Raw genomic sequence first — 18,504 nt, 5'->3', positions numbered from 1 at the left:
TCTTCTGTCAATGTGAGTTCTTTTTCTGAATCCAAACTGCATATGTATTTCTGTCTAATTTCCCCTTTTCAACATAAAAGTGAGCTTGATTTGCTATAAAACTCCTATGAAGATGTACAGGTACATAACAGTCGAGGCTGAGCTGAGGTTTTGACTTTTGCTGAACCCATTTGGATGCCCTTATTGTGATTAACAAAAGAGTTTGGGAGCCAATCAGCACACGCTCTACTCATAATCTCATGTAAAATTGATATTTCCCATTGTTCGAAGGCACATACAGTCGATCGTGAAAAGGGGATATATGCACTGCTTGACTGCTTTCAAACAGGAGTATTACCTACCTGTCTGTCTTTTGTCGATGGGCAAAAAGAATCTTATTTGGGGGACCTTACAGGTTCTCATAGAATTGCGGAAGGAACTAGTTATTTAAAGTAAAATTTGCAACAAAAAAAACCCAACAAAAAAACTAGAAATGTCGCTATGGCGACTGATGCCTCCGTCATAATGCATGATTCTCCCAATAGGCGTATAGTACAATATCTTCACAATGTGTGATCCATGACAGTTTCACATAACTGGCAAAATATTGAAATGACAGGTTTGTCAGAAATGTCTTGAACTGGGTTTGCTTTAATTTTTTAAGAGTGCAGGTACACATATATGGGGAATTGAGAATTTTTACTTGAATTCTGACAGACCTTTTTATACAAGTTTATGCATTGAGTAATTTCCAAGGTACGAAGAAAGAGTGTAATGACGGTACAAAATGGATTTTTTTTTTTTTTTTTTTTTTTTGGGGGGGGGGGGGGACATAGAAACCTGGCCTTTGACCCTTAACCTTTGACCTTCTGGCTGGAAATTTCCCAGAGAATCTCCATTAGGTAATGCATAATACATGTATTAAGTTTTGAAACTAATAATGCAAGCATTGCATATACTAGTATATGAGGGAAATAGTAAAATTTTGAGGAGATGACCTTGACCTTTGACCCCTGACTATTGACCCATGACCCCTAAATTCCCTAGATAATCCCTGCCAGTCAGTACACGCGTATGTACCAAGTTCTACGAAGATACATTGAACCATTTGCGAGAAAAGTGATATTGCAACATTTTCACCTCACCTTTGACCTGTTGACCTTTGACCTTATGACATGAAACTCTCTCTGGAGAATCTCTATGCAGTAGTACATGTCCACACCAAGTTTCGAGAAAATACCTTTGGGCATTGCATAGATATGGGGGAAATTGCAACATTTGTAGCATTTGACCTTGACCGTTCGACCTTTGACCTCTTGCTAATGTCACTAAAATCTACTCAACTAATTGTCCTATCATACATCATCCTTGGACCAAGTTTGGTGAAAGCTGCTTCATCCAGTTTTGAGTTATCACGTAAAAAGATAAATTTTAGGATTTGACCTTGATCTTTGACCTTTGACCTCTGTCCGATTTCACTGAAAAACTAAACAAGTAATTGTCCCATTATACATCATCCTCCAACAAAGTTTGGTGAAATTTGCTCTATCCAGTCTTGAGTTATCGCGTAAACGGATACAATTTCATGATTTGACCTTGACCATTGACCTTTGACCTTTAGCCGATTTCACCCAAAATCTAATCAAATAATTGCCCCATCATACTTCATACTTGGACCAAGTTTGGTAAAATTCCAGTAAATATTACTCAAGTTATCGCGTAAACGAAAGCCGACGGACGGACGGACGTACGGACGGACGGACAACCCGAAAACATAATGCCTCCGGCACCACTTCGTGGCGGAGGCATAAAAATTACATGAGTTCCATGATGTTGTAAACTTGGAACATACCATCAACTGCCTTGACTTCAGGTTGCCCTTTCTTGGGTGGGAAAGTTTTCCTGATGTTTCGGATTCTGAAGGAAAAGCACACGAAAGATTGCACATCATGTATGTTTAAAAAAAAAATAAATAAATGTTTTCATTAAATGATGAGTCATAAAAGTTCATACCAATTCATGCTTACTTGAAATCAATTGTCCAACAAATATTCAACCAACATTATGTCATAGAGCAAGAAAGAGTCAGGTTTCCAAAGTCTTGGTGTATGGACATAGAACTCATAATATGAAGTAGAAGGTCACATAAGAGTAAGGTCTGGGGGTGGGGCTTCGGTCTGGAGGTGGGGCTTCGGGCTGGGGGTGGGGCTTCGGTCTGGGGGTGGGGCCTCTGTCTCGGTCTCATTCTTGGTCCATTTTTAATTGTTAGTACTGACCTGGATATAACACTGTTCAACAGTAACTGTATGTTTAAAGTAAGTTCTCTTCTGTCTGTTTATGGCGATTAATCATAGTTTGGATTTTTACACAGGACATGAGACCAGCTTTGCAGGTCCTGGCCTTTCTGGTCCAGATGTTTACAGTCATCCCTTCTTGGAGGGAATTCAATCAATTATTTACCTGTACTTTGGCATACTACTTTGGACATGGAAACATGGAGAACATCTCCCTGATGAAAAATGATACGACAAAGACAGACTTTACCTAATTCCATTTCTGTCTCTAAGCGCTGATGGAACAGGCTCTACATCGTCGTTGCCCTCTGGTAGGTTCGACGTGGAACCGTTCGCATCGTTAAGGAGACCCGTCGTGTCTGTCTCACCCTTGGATTTCTTACCACACCAGAAGGAAGGACTCAAACAGAAGAAAGGAGATCTGGTGACACCGTATCCACCTGTCATTGATGGAGAGATGGTCAGTTGGCCGGTCAGTAAGAGAAAGTGGACATCAAGCATGTGCTGTAAGTTTACAAAGGTTAACCCATTGAAGACTAGTGCCTAGTATACTCAGGCAGGTATCTATGGGAAATATGTGTTATAGCAGCATCTGCTCATCCTCGACTGGTTTATAACAAAGCATCACATATCATCTCTATCTACTTCAGAATCATTTAAGAAAAAAAACCACAATGATGTATTGCCAATTTAGTCAATTCTGTATCTACACCAGTGGTGACTCCTATAGTCCCATAATCATAACAGCTTCCAACCTTAGTCCATGGTAATGAAGCCCTTCTTCAGGATCACGAAATAGTTTTCAAATTTCTATTACAATGTGAGAGGTCCACAGCAACTGAACACACAGCACATTTCATTTCATGAAGACAAAAACGACTGCTTATCTATCTACACCAAAATTGCGTAAGATTACTGCCAAACCACGATCTGTGCAATATTTGTCCATTTCATAGGGTGGCGTTACATGATTTTCACCCATGCTACAAGTGAAGCCCTGGCAGGATGCGATCCAAAGCTCACTCACCTGGTACCACATTTTCCAGGTAGATAGCCAGACTGAGGTAAAGGATGATGTCCACTATCAGCATGACGATTGGGGCGTAGGCTGGGAAGGGGCCGAGGGTCATGTTACTGAACTGGATACCACCCAAGTTCTGCTCATACAGGATAGCCTGAGGGTCAAACATTGCAACAAATACCAATCAAATAGAAACATCAATTTTAAAACAGAAACTAAACATAGCAAATCTTATAAAACTGGTTCAAAGTTTCTCATGTATCACATCTTTGCACGCATTAAAGCCTCAAAGAAAATTGTATGACATACTATTGGCATGCTCACTCTAAAAATTTGATATGCAAAACTTGCATATATACATACGTACTGAAAAAGTGGATATTTTCGCCTGAGTATTTTTTCACGCTTGGCCGTGTACAACGAGTTTTGCATGTTTATAATTCTGCAGAATAAAGACATGAATTACTAAAACATGTGGCAAGCAAAAATATTTGCTGCTTTTATTTTCGCGTTGGTTTCTGGTTGCGCAAAATACGCAAAAATTTCAACATCCCACAAATATCCACTTTTACAGTACATTGCATCACATACATTGTACTGTATTATTGTAACTTTTCTGTCTGAATCACAAGTGTTGGCTTTCATACAAATATTAGTGCTACAACATACATGACCATACCATACATTATCACTGCGTGTCTACTTATTTCACATTACATCTTTGCATCACATTTGGAAACATTGACTGATACTCAGCAGTAATTAATGAAGCAAATGTTTGAAAAACTCTTTCAGATCAATTTGCACATAATACTATATACATGTACACAATAATATTGGCACAACATCATAAAGGTATCCTCGTGTGAAGAAGAGGTTTCTGAAAATAAATCGTATTTTACTTTTTGAAGATTATTTTTACATATAACAAAATATGAGCTGTGGAAAAGTTGAAGCCAGCTACACAGCTCTACCTGCCATAACCTACATATGGGATGGGGCTTGATTACACTCAAGGAGATGATAAGACTGATATATTCACCATCCATATCATGTGCCTTCAATTTTCATGATATTTAGCAACAGAAATAGCACATCAACTATAAACATCTACAAATTATTCCTTTTTTAATGCGATGAATTCTCTAAGGAAAAAATCAGCCTCATTTTACAAGCATTTGGCACTAGGTCTGGAAGCCAATGAAAGCAGTGTTTACATCATCTAAAATTAGCAAACACCTTCACAGGGACAGCAGAAGGTTTTCCAGGGTGGAGGTCAAGGTCAATTGGGTCATGGTCAACACAAATGTCTGATTTTCTGTGGGACAGTCAAACTTGTCTAGAGTGGCCACCCAAGGGAGATGAAGTCATTATAGACAGGTGGCCGCTGTACACAGGTTCTTGAACATGCTTTTTCTATTGGAAGGAATTGTTTTAAGTGGCTGTATATGGCAGGTGGACGCTAGAGACAGGTTTGACTGTATTAACTTGTGAAAATTGCATCTTGTCCATTAACCCATTGAGGACGACTCCTGAGAATACTCCAGCAGGTGTCTATGGGAAATGCGTGTTATAGCATAATCAGTCCATCCTCAACGGGTTAAATAACTTGCATTCATGACACTAAACATGACTCACTCTGTCAAAGAATGATGAGATAGCCACGGGGGAAAGGAGGCACAAAACCCAAATGGCAGGGGTGGGAATAGCATCAAATCCAAGCAGTCCAAGGGCGATGTAGGGAGCAATGAAGAGCATGAGGGCTATACTACCCATGGCACCGGCTGATGTCGCCCTCTGGAAGAATGGCGTTAACATGAACGCCATGGTAACCACTGGACGAGGACAGGAAGGGGGGTACGAGAAGATATATGGCAAATTTATAGCAACAACCATCTCAAAATTCCTTGACATTATAAACAGGTCATTCATTGTTTACATTGTTTACAATGATTCCAGGACATTTGTTCCTGCGACAGTTACTCTCATGAAACATCTGCATGCTCAGCCAAACATAAATTCTACCCACAAACATAACCCTAACCCCCATCCTAATCCTCACATCAAACTAAACCTAAAATCCTATCAAAACCCTAACCTTAATACTAAGTCCTCAGAGAAAATAAGACCTGGGCCTGTTTCATAAAACTTGTCATCAGTGACAACTGCCACATTTCTATGACAAATTTGCTCTCAGCCAATCAGCTGCAAGGATTTCAGTAGCTTGTCACATCTATGACAACTTGTCACTGATGACAAGTTTTATGAAACAGGCCCCAGGAGAGCAATTGATGCAGGAGCAAATGATGTGTCACCATTTATAATGCTGGTATCTGGTGAATCTAAGATAAATTACCATCTACAGTATGTCACGATATAACTTAAAGGTAGGGAATCCCATTTGCATGCCTTAAATGAAGAGTTGTATAAACACAGTGGTATGTTGAAGAGAGTATCATTTTAGAAACTCCCATTAAGTACTGAAAGTGGAAGGTAACATTTAGTACTTTTTTATTGACCGTTAGATTTTGAATTGAGTTCTTTTCGGGGCTCACCGTAAATTAGAGTACATTACTAGGCTACCTTTGCAGACCCATGCACTGCATGTGTGTCCATCATGTATATTTTGTGAATAAAGTTCATCAAAACTTACAAACATTTATACATTCTTGCCACACACTCTATATGTTATTACATCAGCTCTTATACTTTTAGATTTGTGTTTACAGATAAAAAATACAGAAGACTGCAACAAAAAGGCTTAAGTGTGGCTGACACACAGAACTACTGAGTAGTTGAGTTTTGTGCATTATTCAAATTGTAGCTAACTGTTGACTTCCAAATTTCTAAGCAGTGGCCTAAACAAGTCCCCTGAGGTTCATATTTAATATTTTGCTGCATTTTGGGAGTTCTGTGAAAAGTATCCCCTACCTTTAATACCTGGTCTCCATCCAGTGTTGTAAACATCATAAAGATTTAACAAGCCTAAATCCAAAGTAATTAGCTGTTAGTAACTTATTCATGTTACATTTAAACACCTAGAATTGCTAGACTTCCTACAATTCTTCAAAACAATCAATCAAGTTGTATCAAAAGCCTTGAACTAAGTTACATACCTGAGAGTCCATAAAGAAAGAGTGCTAGGAATATGAGGAAAAAATTCCCTGAAGAAAAGAGTGTGATGGCCTTGGTATAGCCTGCCACAATAAGAGCCACTGCCAGGATGATCACACTGTACACTATGAACCAGGCAAGCCTGTGGGAATACAAGGGTCAAAGGTCACAGCATGTTAGACAGGGGTCATAGCACATACCAATGGGAAGTAATAGCAGCAATCACACAGATATCTGTGCATGTTTTCTTTTAGTGATTTTCCATCAAAAAGCTCATCAGTATTATATGGTAAGAAACCCTAAAACAAAATCGCTTTATTTTTATTTCATTTATACTGCAAATTTAAAGTGCATTCCAGAAACTTCTACATGTAGATGTTTTCTCAATGCAAAGTACATGTATTAGCAATGAGAATTTTAACTGAGTCTCTGGTGGTAATGATAATACATACACAGAACAGGACAAAAGCATTCATAACAAGGCTAGAGTGCTTTAGACAACTGGTCCCCTATTGCAAGATGTATCGATACCTTTTGTATGTGTGCAGCCGAGATCATTACATAGTGAACAGCCTCAGTTAAAAGAAAAATAAATAGAGCATACTAATATTTATGATTGTGAAAACAAGGATTATACCTATGGAAGTACATACCACACATATTTCTAAATCTGTCTAAAAGTAAAGAAGAAGGAGAATACAAGCTGACATACATGTACATCAAATGGAAGAGAAGTTTTCATATGAAAGACAGGGGGGGGGGGCATTGCAAGAAAGTTGAGTTGCAATTGATTGCAAATATCAATGATGTTGTATCTATTGCAACTGATGATCAAACGCAGCTTGTAATCAATAATAAGAGTTGCAATAGATTTGGGGGACATGTAATTGACTGCAAACATCTTGAAACTCCCCTAAGACCACCAAAGTGACACACAGGGATAGAAAGAGACAGGCGGAGGAAAAGACGCAATCCTGAGGAAGGGATGCGATCCAGATGAAGGGGTGTGGTCCTCCTCCGGAGAGGTGCTCACCAAAACGCAGTGTTCCTCATCCCCATGATGTTCATACACTCTTTGATCTTGTACTCCTTCTCAGCTACCAGAACCGTCATGAGAACGGCGGTGAAAGGCATGTATGCCAGCACGATGTAGGCCGATGCTGTGATGCGGAGGGAGTCGATTGGGTAGTTATACTGACCTTTTGGCATCATTTCTACTGCTATATCAGGGATGGGTAGACTGAAGTTCCCTGTCACCAGCTGGAGGTAACAAACAGACAAAGAAGAAGATTGAACAATGAGAAAGAGAAGAGCAAATCATCTGAGACGAGGGATGAGACAGACATGTGTGTAAACATTTCTGAGATGTAAATTAGAACATAAGAATAAAAAGAAATAGAACATTTTATTTTTAGCGTGAACAAAATTATCAGTATTCATATGTTACTCTTAACCCATTGAGGATGGACTGATTTTGCTACAGCACGCATTTCCCATAGACACCTGCCCGAGTATATTCGCGACTCGTCCTCAATAGGTTACAAACGCTACGAAGGACTAAAATCACAGTTTGAATCTGCAATACCTTGTAAAATCTTTTGCTTTCTTTAATCAAAACACAGCTTGCTTGGTAATACAGGTTGTACTAATACTGCATTTTAGTAAGCAGGCCGGGTAAAAACAAAATGATAAAAAATACTTCTTTAGGAAAAGCAAATCATAGATGCTATGTAAAATGAAGTGTACAATTTTCTTCATAAAACTGATATAAAAATTAACACATGTACATGTATGCAGTATACTACAACTCAATGAGGGATGTGCCACTGAAGATCAAATATTTGTATTTAAGTAAGCAATGAATGAATACAAGGTTCTGAATGGAACAATGGAACCGTGTATGTGCAGACTGCGCAGGTGAAGTTGACATGGGAATGAGGTGTAATCCAGGAGTTTGTAGAGCAGAACTGAGAACAAAGGTGTGCCAATGAGAGCATAAACTTGTACTTGAAGAGAGAGAGAGAGACAGACAAAGAGTCAGAGAGTCTAGTAAAGAAGTAGGACTGAGTCTGCTGAAATATGTACATATCAAGCTGGTTATTAAAGCATCAAATTCACATCAAATGTAATTTTTTCCACATTTTTTCCAACACTTTGTTTTAAAACATGCTATTCCAGCAAAGGTTATCATGATACATTTTTACCAAGGTGTGGAAAATATAATCATGACCACAGGCTTTTTTTGTATTTTGAGTATTTCATACTCCAGAAATCAATTACATTTTTATTCAGGACTGACATTTCTCTGCAAAGCCTGCCTTTATGATTATTCCACCCATACTCCATCGCTAGTGATTCAAGGATGCATGCATCTCTCATAATATCTACAGGTGAGTGTTATACTTGTATTGGCTCTATGCCTAACACATGTCCTCCAGCTCTATTGTCATCCCTCTATTCTCTCATCCCTTCTTATTCAACATCACATGCAAAATATCATGCCGCAGGGAAGATAACTGTTTTATCTTGACAAAAAGACAAGACAGAACAATTATCACTACCAGCATGACCTTAGACACATGAGGAAAGAGAAAGAGAAATAGCAGACACTGATTATGCCTTGAAATTACATTTCAGGCAATTCATGTGTTTGTACATGTACATGTCAGGGACTGGCCAAACAGGGGGCTGCCCCCCCTCCCCACCCCACCCACACATCTCTCTGGGTTAAAAGAAAAAAAAAATGCAATGGAAAAGAAATCACAACACCACCCATATTTTCCAAAGGTTTCGTCCTTTAGATTCAGCCAGTTTTGGTCTGCAGCCCCCCCCCCCCCCCCCAACCAACAAAATAGACAGCATAGGTTGAGATGCTCATGTACTGCACATTGCCCAACAATGTAAACAGTAGTTGCGATGTAATGTACTAAGCTGACAGCGGACTGTTTTGCCCAGTGCATGATGGGTAGAATCAAATAATGAAATAATTACTAAAATGGGCGAGTGTATGTTGGCTTGGCAAGCTTGGCTGTATATACCACAGTAGTACTCCTTTGAATTGGCATCTACCATGTGACTGTTAGAAGCTGACAAACATTACTTAGTACAGCCTATCACTACATCCCAGTCTACATTATAGCTTTGCATTACAGATGTAAGTCATGTATACCTAATGCTGGACAAGTTCATCCTAACTGAGATAATGACTGGCACCTTCAAGGGGATTTTCTGAATATCTCAGATGATTAACCTGTTGAAGATGGGCTGATTTTGCTACAACGCGCATTTCCCATAGACACTTGCCTGAATGTAGTCTGGACTTGTCCTCAACAGGTTAAAGTGCTCTTTATAGTGACTTAAATGATATCAGGTTTTGTAAGATTTATCTCAGGGTTTTCCACTCTGTAAATATACAAATAATCTTCATATAATGATATTGTAAATCAAGCACAAAAAGGCACTGTCAAGTCTACAGAGTAAGCCTTTTTTTGTTGTTGTGATAAACCACTGACAGGCATTAAACAGGTTCACACAGAGCTGACTAGTACCTGCATTATCTGCTTCAAAGTAAAAATCTAAAATACATTACATTACTGGGTCATAAGAAGCTACATGGCATGCTCAATACCTGCCATCTGCATTATGTGGTGCTGACAATGAAAACTGTGTTTATCACACTCATGGGAACACAGTGTAAGCATGCAAAATGAGCTCACTGTCAAGAGAAAATTCCTCTATATTGTAGATTGTCACTGGTGACAACATACTCTTCTGAATGAACCAACTGACAATCAGAGATCCTATACAAAAAATGATTGTAACAATGCACACCTTGTATTTTTATTTTACTTTTTTGTGAATGAAGGGAATGAAAAATAAATCTCAATTGAATTGAACTGAATTGAATTGAATTGAATTGAATTGAATTGGATTGGATTGGATTGGATTGGATTGGTCGATTGAATTGGATTGAATTGGATTGAATTGAATTGAATTGAATTGAATTGAATTGAATTGAATTGAATTGAATTTGAATTGAATTGAACTGAATTGAATTGAACTGAATTGAAGGTTTTCCAATGAAGTACTGGCACTATGGATTGTATGACAAGACATGCTAATACTATGTACCATGGGGACTTATGACTTTGAGTACATTCCAATCTGTGTAGCTCAGCACCAAAGGACCTGTAAGTGTTTATTTATCTCTCACAAAATACAGATCAGTAGGCGTGGCTGTGTCTGTACCCCACCAGTAAACAAACCCATTTACTGTATGTCAGGACATACAGTATGTTTCACCATTTCGGCTGGGTTTAGACATTTAAAAGCTCAAAACTGTAAACATTGTATTACATATACTAGTATGTGAGGGAGATAATGATGATAATGTTCCTGTCTTTGTATACATGCCAGAGTAATTCCATGCCCTTTTAAATAATGCACAGTCTTATCTGTGTAGTAAGAACCTTTTTGATTCAAGAGCCACTTCAGTCACATGATACAGTCAAACCTGTCTATAGCAGCCACCCAAGGGAGACAAAAAAGTCTCCTGACCCGGTGACCGCTACAGACAGGGTTGTTAACACGGCTTTTCTCTTGTGGGGGGGGGGGGGATTGTTTATTTGAAGTCACATATAATGGCAGGTGGTTGCTATAGACGGCGGTCACTATAGACAGGTTTGACTGTATATGATACAATATTAAACTAAATTGCTTCCTACTGTACAGACATCATGGCAAAATAGATTCATTGCCATACTGTACCGTATATATTCCTTCAATGAGATGTTTACATGTACTGCTTTAACAGAGATGAATGAAGAAGGAATGAGATTCTCAAAAATTCTTACATGTTTAATGTCAAAAATATCCAAGGTGAAGGAAATAACAGTTACACTTCAAATTGCTGGTAAACAAAGCAACTCATATCATGTTACAATTGTATGATTCTCGCTCCAATGCGGTTGAGAAAGGCATAATCTTAAAACTAGTAAGCTGATAATGCTAACCTTCTGTAAATATTGACCCAAGGGGCAGTATAAAAGTAGATAAAATATTACATAACCTTTAGTGTCTTGTGTTCGTATGAGTAGCCACGGCGATTTAGACTGTATAGTATTCCAATGACACTTTTGACAGATCTTTGTTTCATAATGCAAGACACAATATTGAGAACTTCAAAGTACGGATGGAACGTAGTACAGTTAAACTCGCCTAAGTCGACATCGCATATGTCGAATAATCGCGCAAGTCGATGATTTTAAAAAGTCCCGATTTTTCCCCATTGACTTACGTGTATTAATTCACTCACAAGTCGAATTTTGTAAGTCGAATACTCGCCTAAGTCGATGAAATTCCAAGTACACTTTCACGGAAAAACCATTGTGCCTAAGTCGAATAAGATTTTATTGTGTAATAAATCACTGTCAAAATCACGAGACGCCAGTTTTTGTTTACATACAGTATATACCAAAGGAAACTTTGGTATATACTGCGTTAATACTGTGTTAATAATCATTAACGTTTCAAAACGCAAGCGGTTTCACCTGAATAAGGTTAGTAACGCAAACTAACGATCGGGAAAATTAACGTCTGTGGTAACGATGAGTAACGATCCCAAGCGCAAATTAACGATGTTTCGTTAACGTAACTATATAGGTAACGCAAGAACTCACGCGAGATTTTGGTTTTGTAACGAGACCTGGTGAAAGGACGACGTAGCCCCTGCCGAGTGTAGCGATCTATGCCTCATATTTAGCGGAGTCTTTTCGCGAATGGAATCACGATTTCGCGAATGGTTAATTTGCGACCGGGGTCACCACAAACGCACGCCGGGCCACCAAAAAAGATGGATGTTTGCCTTCAGTTTTGGAAATGAACAGCGGTAACAATTGGTTCCATAAGAAGCTAGTTTAATGTCAGATGTTTGCTCTTAATTTTGGAAATGAATAACGGTAATATTCGACTCCGTATAATACTAAAATAAATGTCGGATGTTTGCTTATACTTTTTTAAATGAATAATGAAATGATTCAGTTCCGTACGGTGCTGAAATTAATGTCAGATATTTGATTTTGCGTTCGGAAATGAATAAGGATAAAATACGGCTCCGGAAGATGCTGAAATAAATGTTGAATGTTTGCTTTGACGTTCGGATATGAATGATAATGATATTCAACTCCATACGATGAAAAAATAAATGGCGGATGTTTACTTTTACGTTCGAAAGTAAATAACAATAACATTCAGCTCCGGAAGATGCTAAAGTAAATGTCGAATTATCCCTTTGATGTTCGGAAATGAATAACAATAATAATCAACTTCGTACAATGATGAAATAAATGCCGGGTGTTTACTTTTACGTTCGAAAGTAAATAACAATAACATTCAGCTCCGGAAAATGCTAAAGTAATTCGAATTATCCCTGTGACGTTCGAAAATGAATAACAATAATAATCAACTTCTTACGACGATGAGATAAATATCGGATGTTTGCTTTTTACTTTCGAAAGTAAATAGCAATTACATTCGGCTCCAGAAGATGCTAAAATAAATGTCGGATGATTGTTTTTACGTTCGGAAGTGAATAGCAGTAATATTCTTCTCCGTACGATGCTAAATAACTGCCGGATGTTTGCTTTTAAACTTCGAAATGAATAACAGTAACATTTAGCTGCATTTGATGGTAAAGTTAATGTTTGATATTTGCTCTGACGTTCGGAAATGGATAACAATAGTACATGCATTCAACTCCGTCCAATGATAAAATAAATGTCTGATGTTTGCTTTTATGTTCGAAAGTAAAGAGCAATAACATTCAGATCCGGAAGATGCTAAAATAAATGTTGAATGTTTGCTTTGGCGTTCGGAAATGAATAACAATAGTATTCAACTCAATACGATGATGAAATAAATGCCGGCTGTTCGCTTTCACGTTTGAAAGTAAATAGCAATAGCATTCAGCTCCGGAAGACGCTAAAATATATGTCGAATGATCCCTTTTTCGGATGTCGGCTGTCTGCCTTGACGTTCGACTATGAAAAACAATGTAACATTCGGCTCCTTACGATGCTGAAATAATTGTCAGATGATTCATTTCAATTTCGGAAGTGGACAGCAGTAACATTCGGCTCCTTACGATCATAAAATAAATGTCGGGTGTTTGCTTTTGAATTTGGAGATCGAATAACGGTAATATTCTGCTCCGTACGATGCTAAAATAAGTAACAGATTGTTTCTTTAACATTTGGAAATGATTAACGGTATCAATCGGCTCGGTTAGATGATGAAATAAAAAGCGGATGTTTGCTTTCACGTTCGGAAATGAATAAGGATGATATTCAGCTCCGTAAGATCCTATAATGAATGTCGGTTGCTTGTTTTTACATTTGAAAATGATTAACGGTAACATTCGGCTCCGGAAGGTGTTAAGATACTTGTAAATGGTGGATGATTGCTTTTACAATCAGAAATAAATAACGGTAACTTTCGGACCGAACGTAGGACCGATTTAGTTTTGCTTGTTACTTTTTTTTCGGGCCACAAAAAATAAAAATCAAACATTTTGGGGCCACCTAAATAAAAGTTAGTGTGAAGCCCTGGCCTGCATCAATGTGGATAGTGTCTTGCTGGAGGGCAAATATCGGGTACACCGCTCCAGCTCTCGGCTCCAGAGTAGACAACATACATGTACAGTATACATACAGTATGTACGTGTGGTGTAACTTTAAGTCGATTTTTTTTCGACTTACGCACAAGTCGAAACTCGCCTAAGTCGATGTGTTTTGCTCAGTCCCGAGAAGATCGACTTATGCGAGTTTAACTGTACATGTACTTTCAGTGAAATGCAAGGGGGAGGGGTCAGGGGATGGGGCATTAGTTACATTAACATTAACTCACTCTAGTCTGCATTGCAGACTTTTCATTTCTCATCCCATTTTAGGACGATAAACAAGAACATGAAATACTTCCTCTGTAACACTGATGTCACCTTTTGGTTTATGATACTAACAATGCAGATTTCCTGGAAAGTGATGGGATATAGTTTGGTACTATTACTATGATATTAAAGGGACTGTACAGTACTGGTTGAGGTGGGGATTCATGTTTTGAACATTCCTAAGTGAGATAATGAAAAGCCTCTTATGAAATATGAAAGAGCATGTAATTTTAAGAAGGATTCAACGTTTATTTGATGAAAATTGGTTTTCAAATGGCTGAGATATCCAAACAAGAGACCCGCGGGTCTAGCGCTCACCTGAGTAGCGCAAGTTCACCTTTCACGCAGTCACTAATCTAAATTATTCACAGCTCTACTAAAATTTGACCAGGCATTCTCAAGAAGAAGATGAAAATGTACAATAAGGGCCCAAATTTTTTTAAGATTCCTTAATTTGGGGGGATTGGAGGCCCCCTGGGGCCCTCTGGGTGGGGCATGGTGCCCATTTTGATAAATTGAGATTTTGATAAATTGAGGTTTTCAGGAAGAAGATGAAAATGTACAATTCAGGCCCCCATTTGGACCTTCCCAACCCCCCCCCCCCCTGCCCCCAAGAGGGGCACCCCTGGATTTGCTATGAACAAACTTGAAACTACAGTCATTAATGTACTCACTCATAGTATTATCTTAGCTCTATAACTTCTGATTCTAGAGAAGATTTTTAAAGATTCCTTCATTTTGGGGGCCCCTGGGCCCCGGGGCCCCTGGGTGGGAAATGGCGCCCATTTTAATAAATTGAGATCCTAACCCCCTAGGGATGCTACCTGCCAAGTTTGGTGAAAATTGGTCATGGGGTTCTCAAGAAAAAGATGAAAATGTATAATTTTGGCCCCATTAGGATCCCTCCCCACCCCCCTCCCCTGGGTCCCACGGGGGGGCACCCCTGATTCTGCCATGAACAAACTTGAAACTACAATCATCAATGTACTAACTCATAGTATCAACTTAGCTCTATCACTTCTGGTTCTAGAGAAGAAGTTTTTACAGATTCCTTAATTTTGGGGGATTTGGGCCCCCTGGGGCCCCTGGGTGGGGCATGGTGCCCATTTTAACAAATTGAGATCCTAACCCCCTAGGGATGCTACCTGCCAAGTTTGGTGAAAATTGGTCATGGGGTTCTCAAGAAGAAGATGAAAATGTATAATTTAGGCTCCATTAGGACCCCTCCCCACCCCCCTCCCCTGGGTCCCAAGGGAGGCACCCCTGATTCTGCCATGAACAAACTTGAAACTACAGTCATCAATGTACTAACTCATAGTATTAACTTACAGAATCACTTCTGGTTCTAGAGAAGAAGATTTTTACAGATTCCTTAATTTGGGGGGATTTGGGCCCCCCTGGGGCCCCTGGGTGGGGCATGGTGCCCATTTTAACAAATTGAGATCCTAACCCCCTAGGGATGCTACCTGCCAAGTTTGGTGAAAATTGGTCATGGGGTTCTCAAGAAGAAGATGAAAATGTATAATTTAGGCCCCATTAGGACCCCTCCCCACCCCCCACCCCTGGGTCCCAAGGGAGGCACCCCTGATTCTGCCATGAACAAACTTGAAACTACAGTCATCAATGTACTAACTCATAGTATTAACTTACAGAATCACTTCTGGTTCTAGAGAAGAAGATTTTTACAGATTCCTTAATTTTGGGGGGTTTGGGCCCCCTTGACAGATTCCTTAATTTTGGGGGGTTTGGGCCCCCCTGGGGGCCCCCTGGGTGGGGCATGGTGCCCATTTAATAAATTGAGTTCCTAACTCCCTAGGGATGCTACCTGCCAAGTTTGATGAAAATTGGTCTTGGGGTTTTCAAGAAGAAGATGAAAATGTAAAAAGTTTACGCACGACGGACAACGCACGACGGACGCCGGACGAAGGGCGATCGCAATAGCTCACTTGAGCCTTTGGCTCAGGTGAGCTAAAAAGTGCTAATAATAAAAGGCGACATGCCACAACTTTATTAGGATCTCTTTGTTTCACCTTGTTTTTGGATATCTCAGCCATTTCAAAACTTTCATTCTTTCATTTCAAAATTTTCATCGAATTAACTTTTGATACCCCTTAGAACTGCATGCTCTTTGACATATCATAGAGTGGTTTCTGAATATCTCGCAAAATGTTAAAAGCTAAATCCTCACCTTGACCAGAACTGTACACACCCTTTAACTGATTGTAGACATGTTTGGTATGCAAATGAGTTCATCTCTTTGAATTCTATGCATGTATTGTATAATGCTGACATTTAAAATCATTTGTACATTAAAAAAAAAAAGAAGAAGAAGAAAAGACAAAACAGATAGTAGAGAGTGTATTGGGAAAGTTTAGTCTATCATTTGAAAAATGTCCTTTGCATCAAATAATTACTGCCTCAAAGGTCCAGAGTTAAAGGGTACTGGTGGACAATGACTGCATTTTTGCTGTGTGACAGACAAACCATTCATAAAACATATCAAACTACTTTCTTAAAAAAAAAGTCTAAACTTGTGTACTCTACAAACAGACAAGTTTGCTCAATCTTCTGCCAGGCTACACTTTATAACAATGCTTGACTCGATGCAACTGATGAAATACAGAGCAATTTTACTGGACCCTACATCCATTTCAAGTTTGGTACATAAAGTGCATGTGGTCAACGGTTTGGTACCATAAATCAATACAGTTGATCCAAAATGTTAGAAGCAATAAATGCTTTTTAATTCTGCAAATGCCATTATTTCTTGGTTTTCTCCTCAAAGAAATCACAGCCATGCTATGTATTATTTCATTGGTATGCATTGTTAAATCAAAAATTTGAAAAAAGGCAAGTCTTCCTTACAATATGTAGGTTGGTATTTCCCTAAGTTGGTCTTTATGGCTTCAGTCGAACTGGGTACCAATGTGTGGCCCACAATAATAAAGCTGGAAGCCTTCTAAAGACACAAATACATTACTTACTGCTTGCTCTGATAAACACATAGACTGGATATGAGTTGTACATAGTCTGTCTGTCCAGAGTTGATGTCATATTTGAGGCTGTACTATCAAACACCAAGTCCTCAATACAGGAAACCTTGACAGGAGCTCCACAATATCTTAGACTCTCTCAAATTTTAACACTGTGTATGGTGCTTGGACATATGAGTGCAGATTTCCAGATATTCCTTTTGTTTTAAACTTTTATGTGTTCACAAACTTAGCTTAAATAGCCAAGTTTTTCATCAGCATTAAGTAATTTGTTAATTCCATGAATTAATGCTGGCTGTGAACACACCAAAAACTTGTGTGTACATCAGCTTGTCAATTTTTGTTAATTTTTCACCTTTTAGAAAACCAACTCAAACAAAATAACTTGCAGTTGAAAATATATTTCAACCAGAAATTTCATAACCAAAAACAACCATTTGTAGCACAATAAAGTTAAGCTTAGAATATAATAGGCCACACTTAATTTGAAAGGGGGTTTATAATGCATAGGCCACAGTCCATACTAAATTGCAGAAGAACAAACAACTTAATGTAATTATGCAAAGTTTCTAGTTGCATCATGTAATGACTGCCATTATACCTCCAGAATAGTGATAAAGGTCATTATTACAGTCACACAAACTTTACCGTGACAGGTGCACCATCTGAATATTTATTGTTCAGTAAAAACTCAAAATTAACATTCTCTGCAAACCTAACATGGAAAAAAAGCCTTACAGGATTGGATTTACTCAAATTACTATGCGTGCCAATGATATCAATTGGAAAAGACAAAAAATATCAGATTTGGTTATAGAGAGCAATACGTGATCATTTTGTAATCTAGTCCTATTGAGAACACGGATATGCCATCATAAATTGTCATCTTGACATTGTGCATCCATCGCTGAACTCATCAAACATTATACACAGCTCTTGTATTGGAGAATGAATAACTGCTGTGAAAATCTGACTCCACTATCATGAAAAATAATAATAAGAGTAATAAATAAATACATAAATGAATGAATGAACAGATAAATAAATGAACAAAAAATCAAGTAATTAATTAATTAATGTATAATAGTTATTAATGTATAATCATTTACTGAATATGAAAAAAAATAAAGAAACTGATCTGAAAACCGAATCATAATCATC

The 18,504-nt window shown here is 38.4% G+C and overlaps 1 protein-coding gene across 1 annotated transcript in view; it reads right to left on the bottom strand.

Moving 5' to 3' along the window:
* LOC140232266 (cholesterol transporter ABCA5-like) overlaps positions 1 to 18,504 on the bottom strand; it is a 58,625-nt gene that overhangs the window by 30,999 nt on the left and 9,122 nt on the right. Inside the window, exons 4-9 of the mRNA XM_072312398.1 lie at positions 7,442 to 7,668; positions 6,411 to 6,550; positions 4,933 to 5,129; positions 3,301 to 3,448; positions 2,524 to 2,713; positions 1,832 to 1,896 (exon numbers count right to left, since the gene is read on the bottom strand). Of these exons, the coding sequence (XP_072168499.1) occupies positions 1,832 to 1,896; positions 2,524 to 2,713; positions 3,301 to 3,448; positions 4,933 to 5,129; positions 6,411 to 6,550; positions 7,442 to 7,668 (967 nt within the window). The remainder of the gene's footprint in view (positions 1 to 1,831; positions 1,897 to 2,523; positions 2,714 to 3,300; positions 3,449 to 4,932; positions 5,130 to 6,410; positions 6,551 to 7,441; positions 7,669 to 18,504) is intronic.

This window comes from Diadema setosum, chromosome 8 (genome assembly GCF_964275005.1).
Source record: "Diadema setosum chromosome 8, eeDiaSeto1, whole genome shotgun sequence".
NCBI lineage: Eukaryota > Metazoa > Echinodermata > Echinoidea > Diadematoida > Diadematidae > Diadema > Diadema setosum.
Note: the sequence above shows the minus strand (reverse complement) of the source record. Positions and strands in the feature narration are given on the sequence as shown.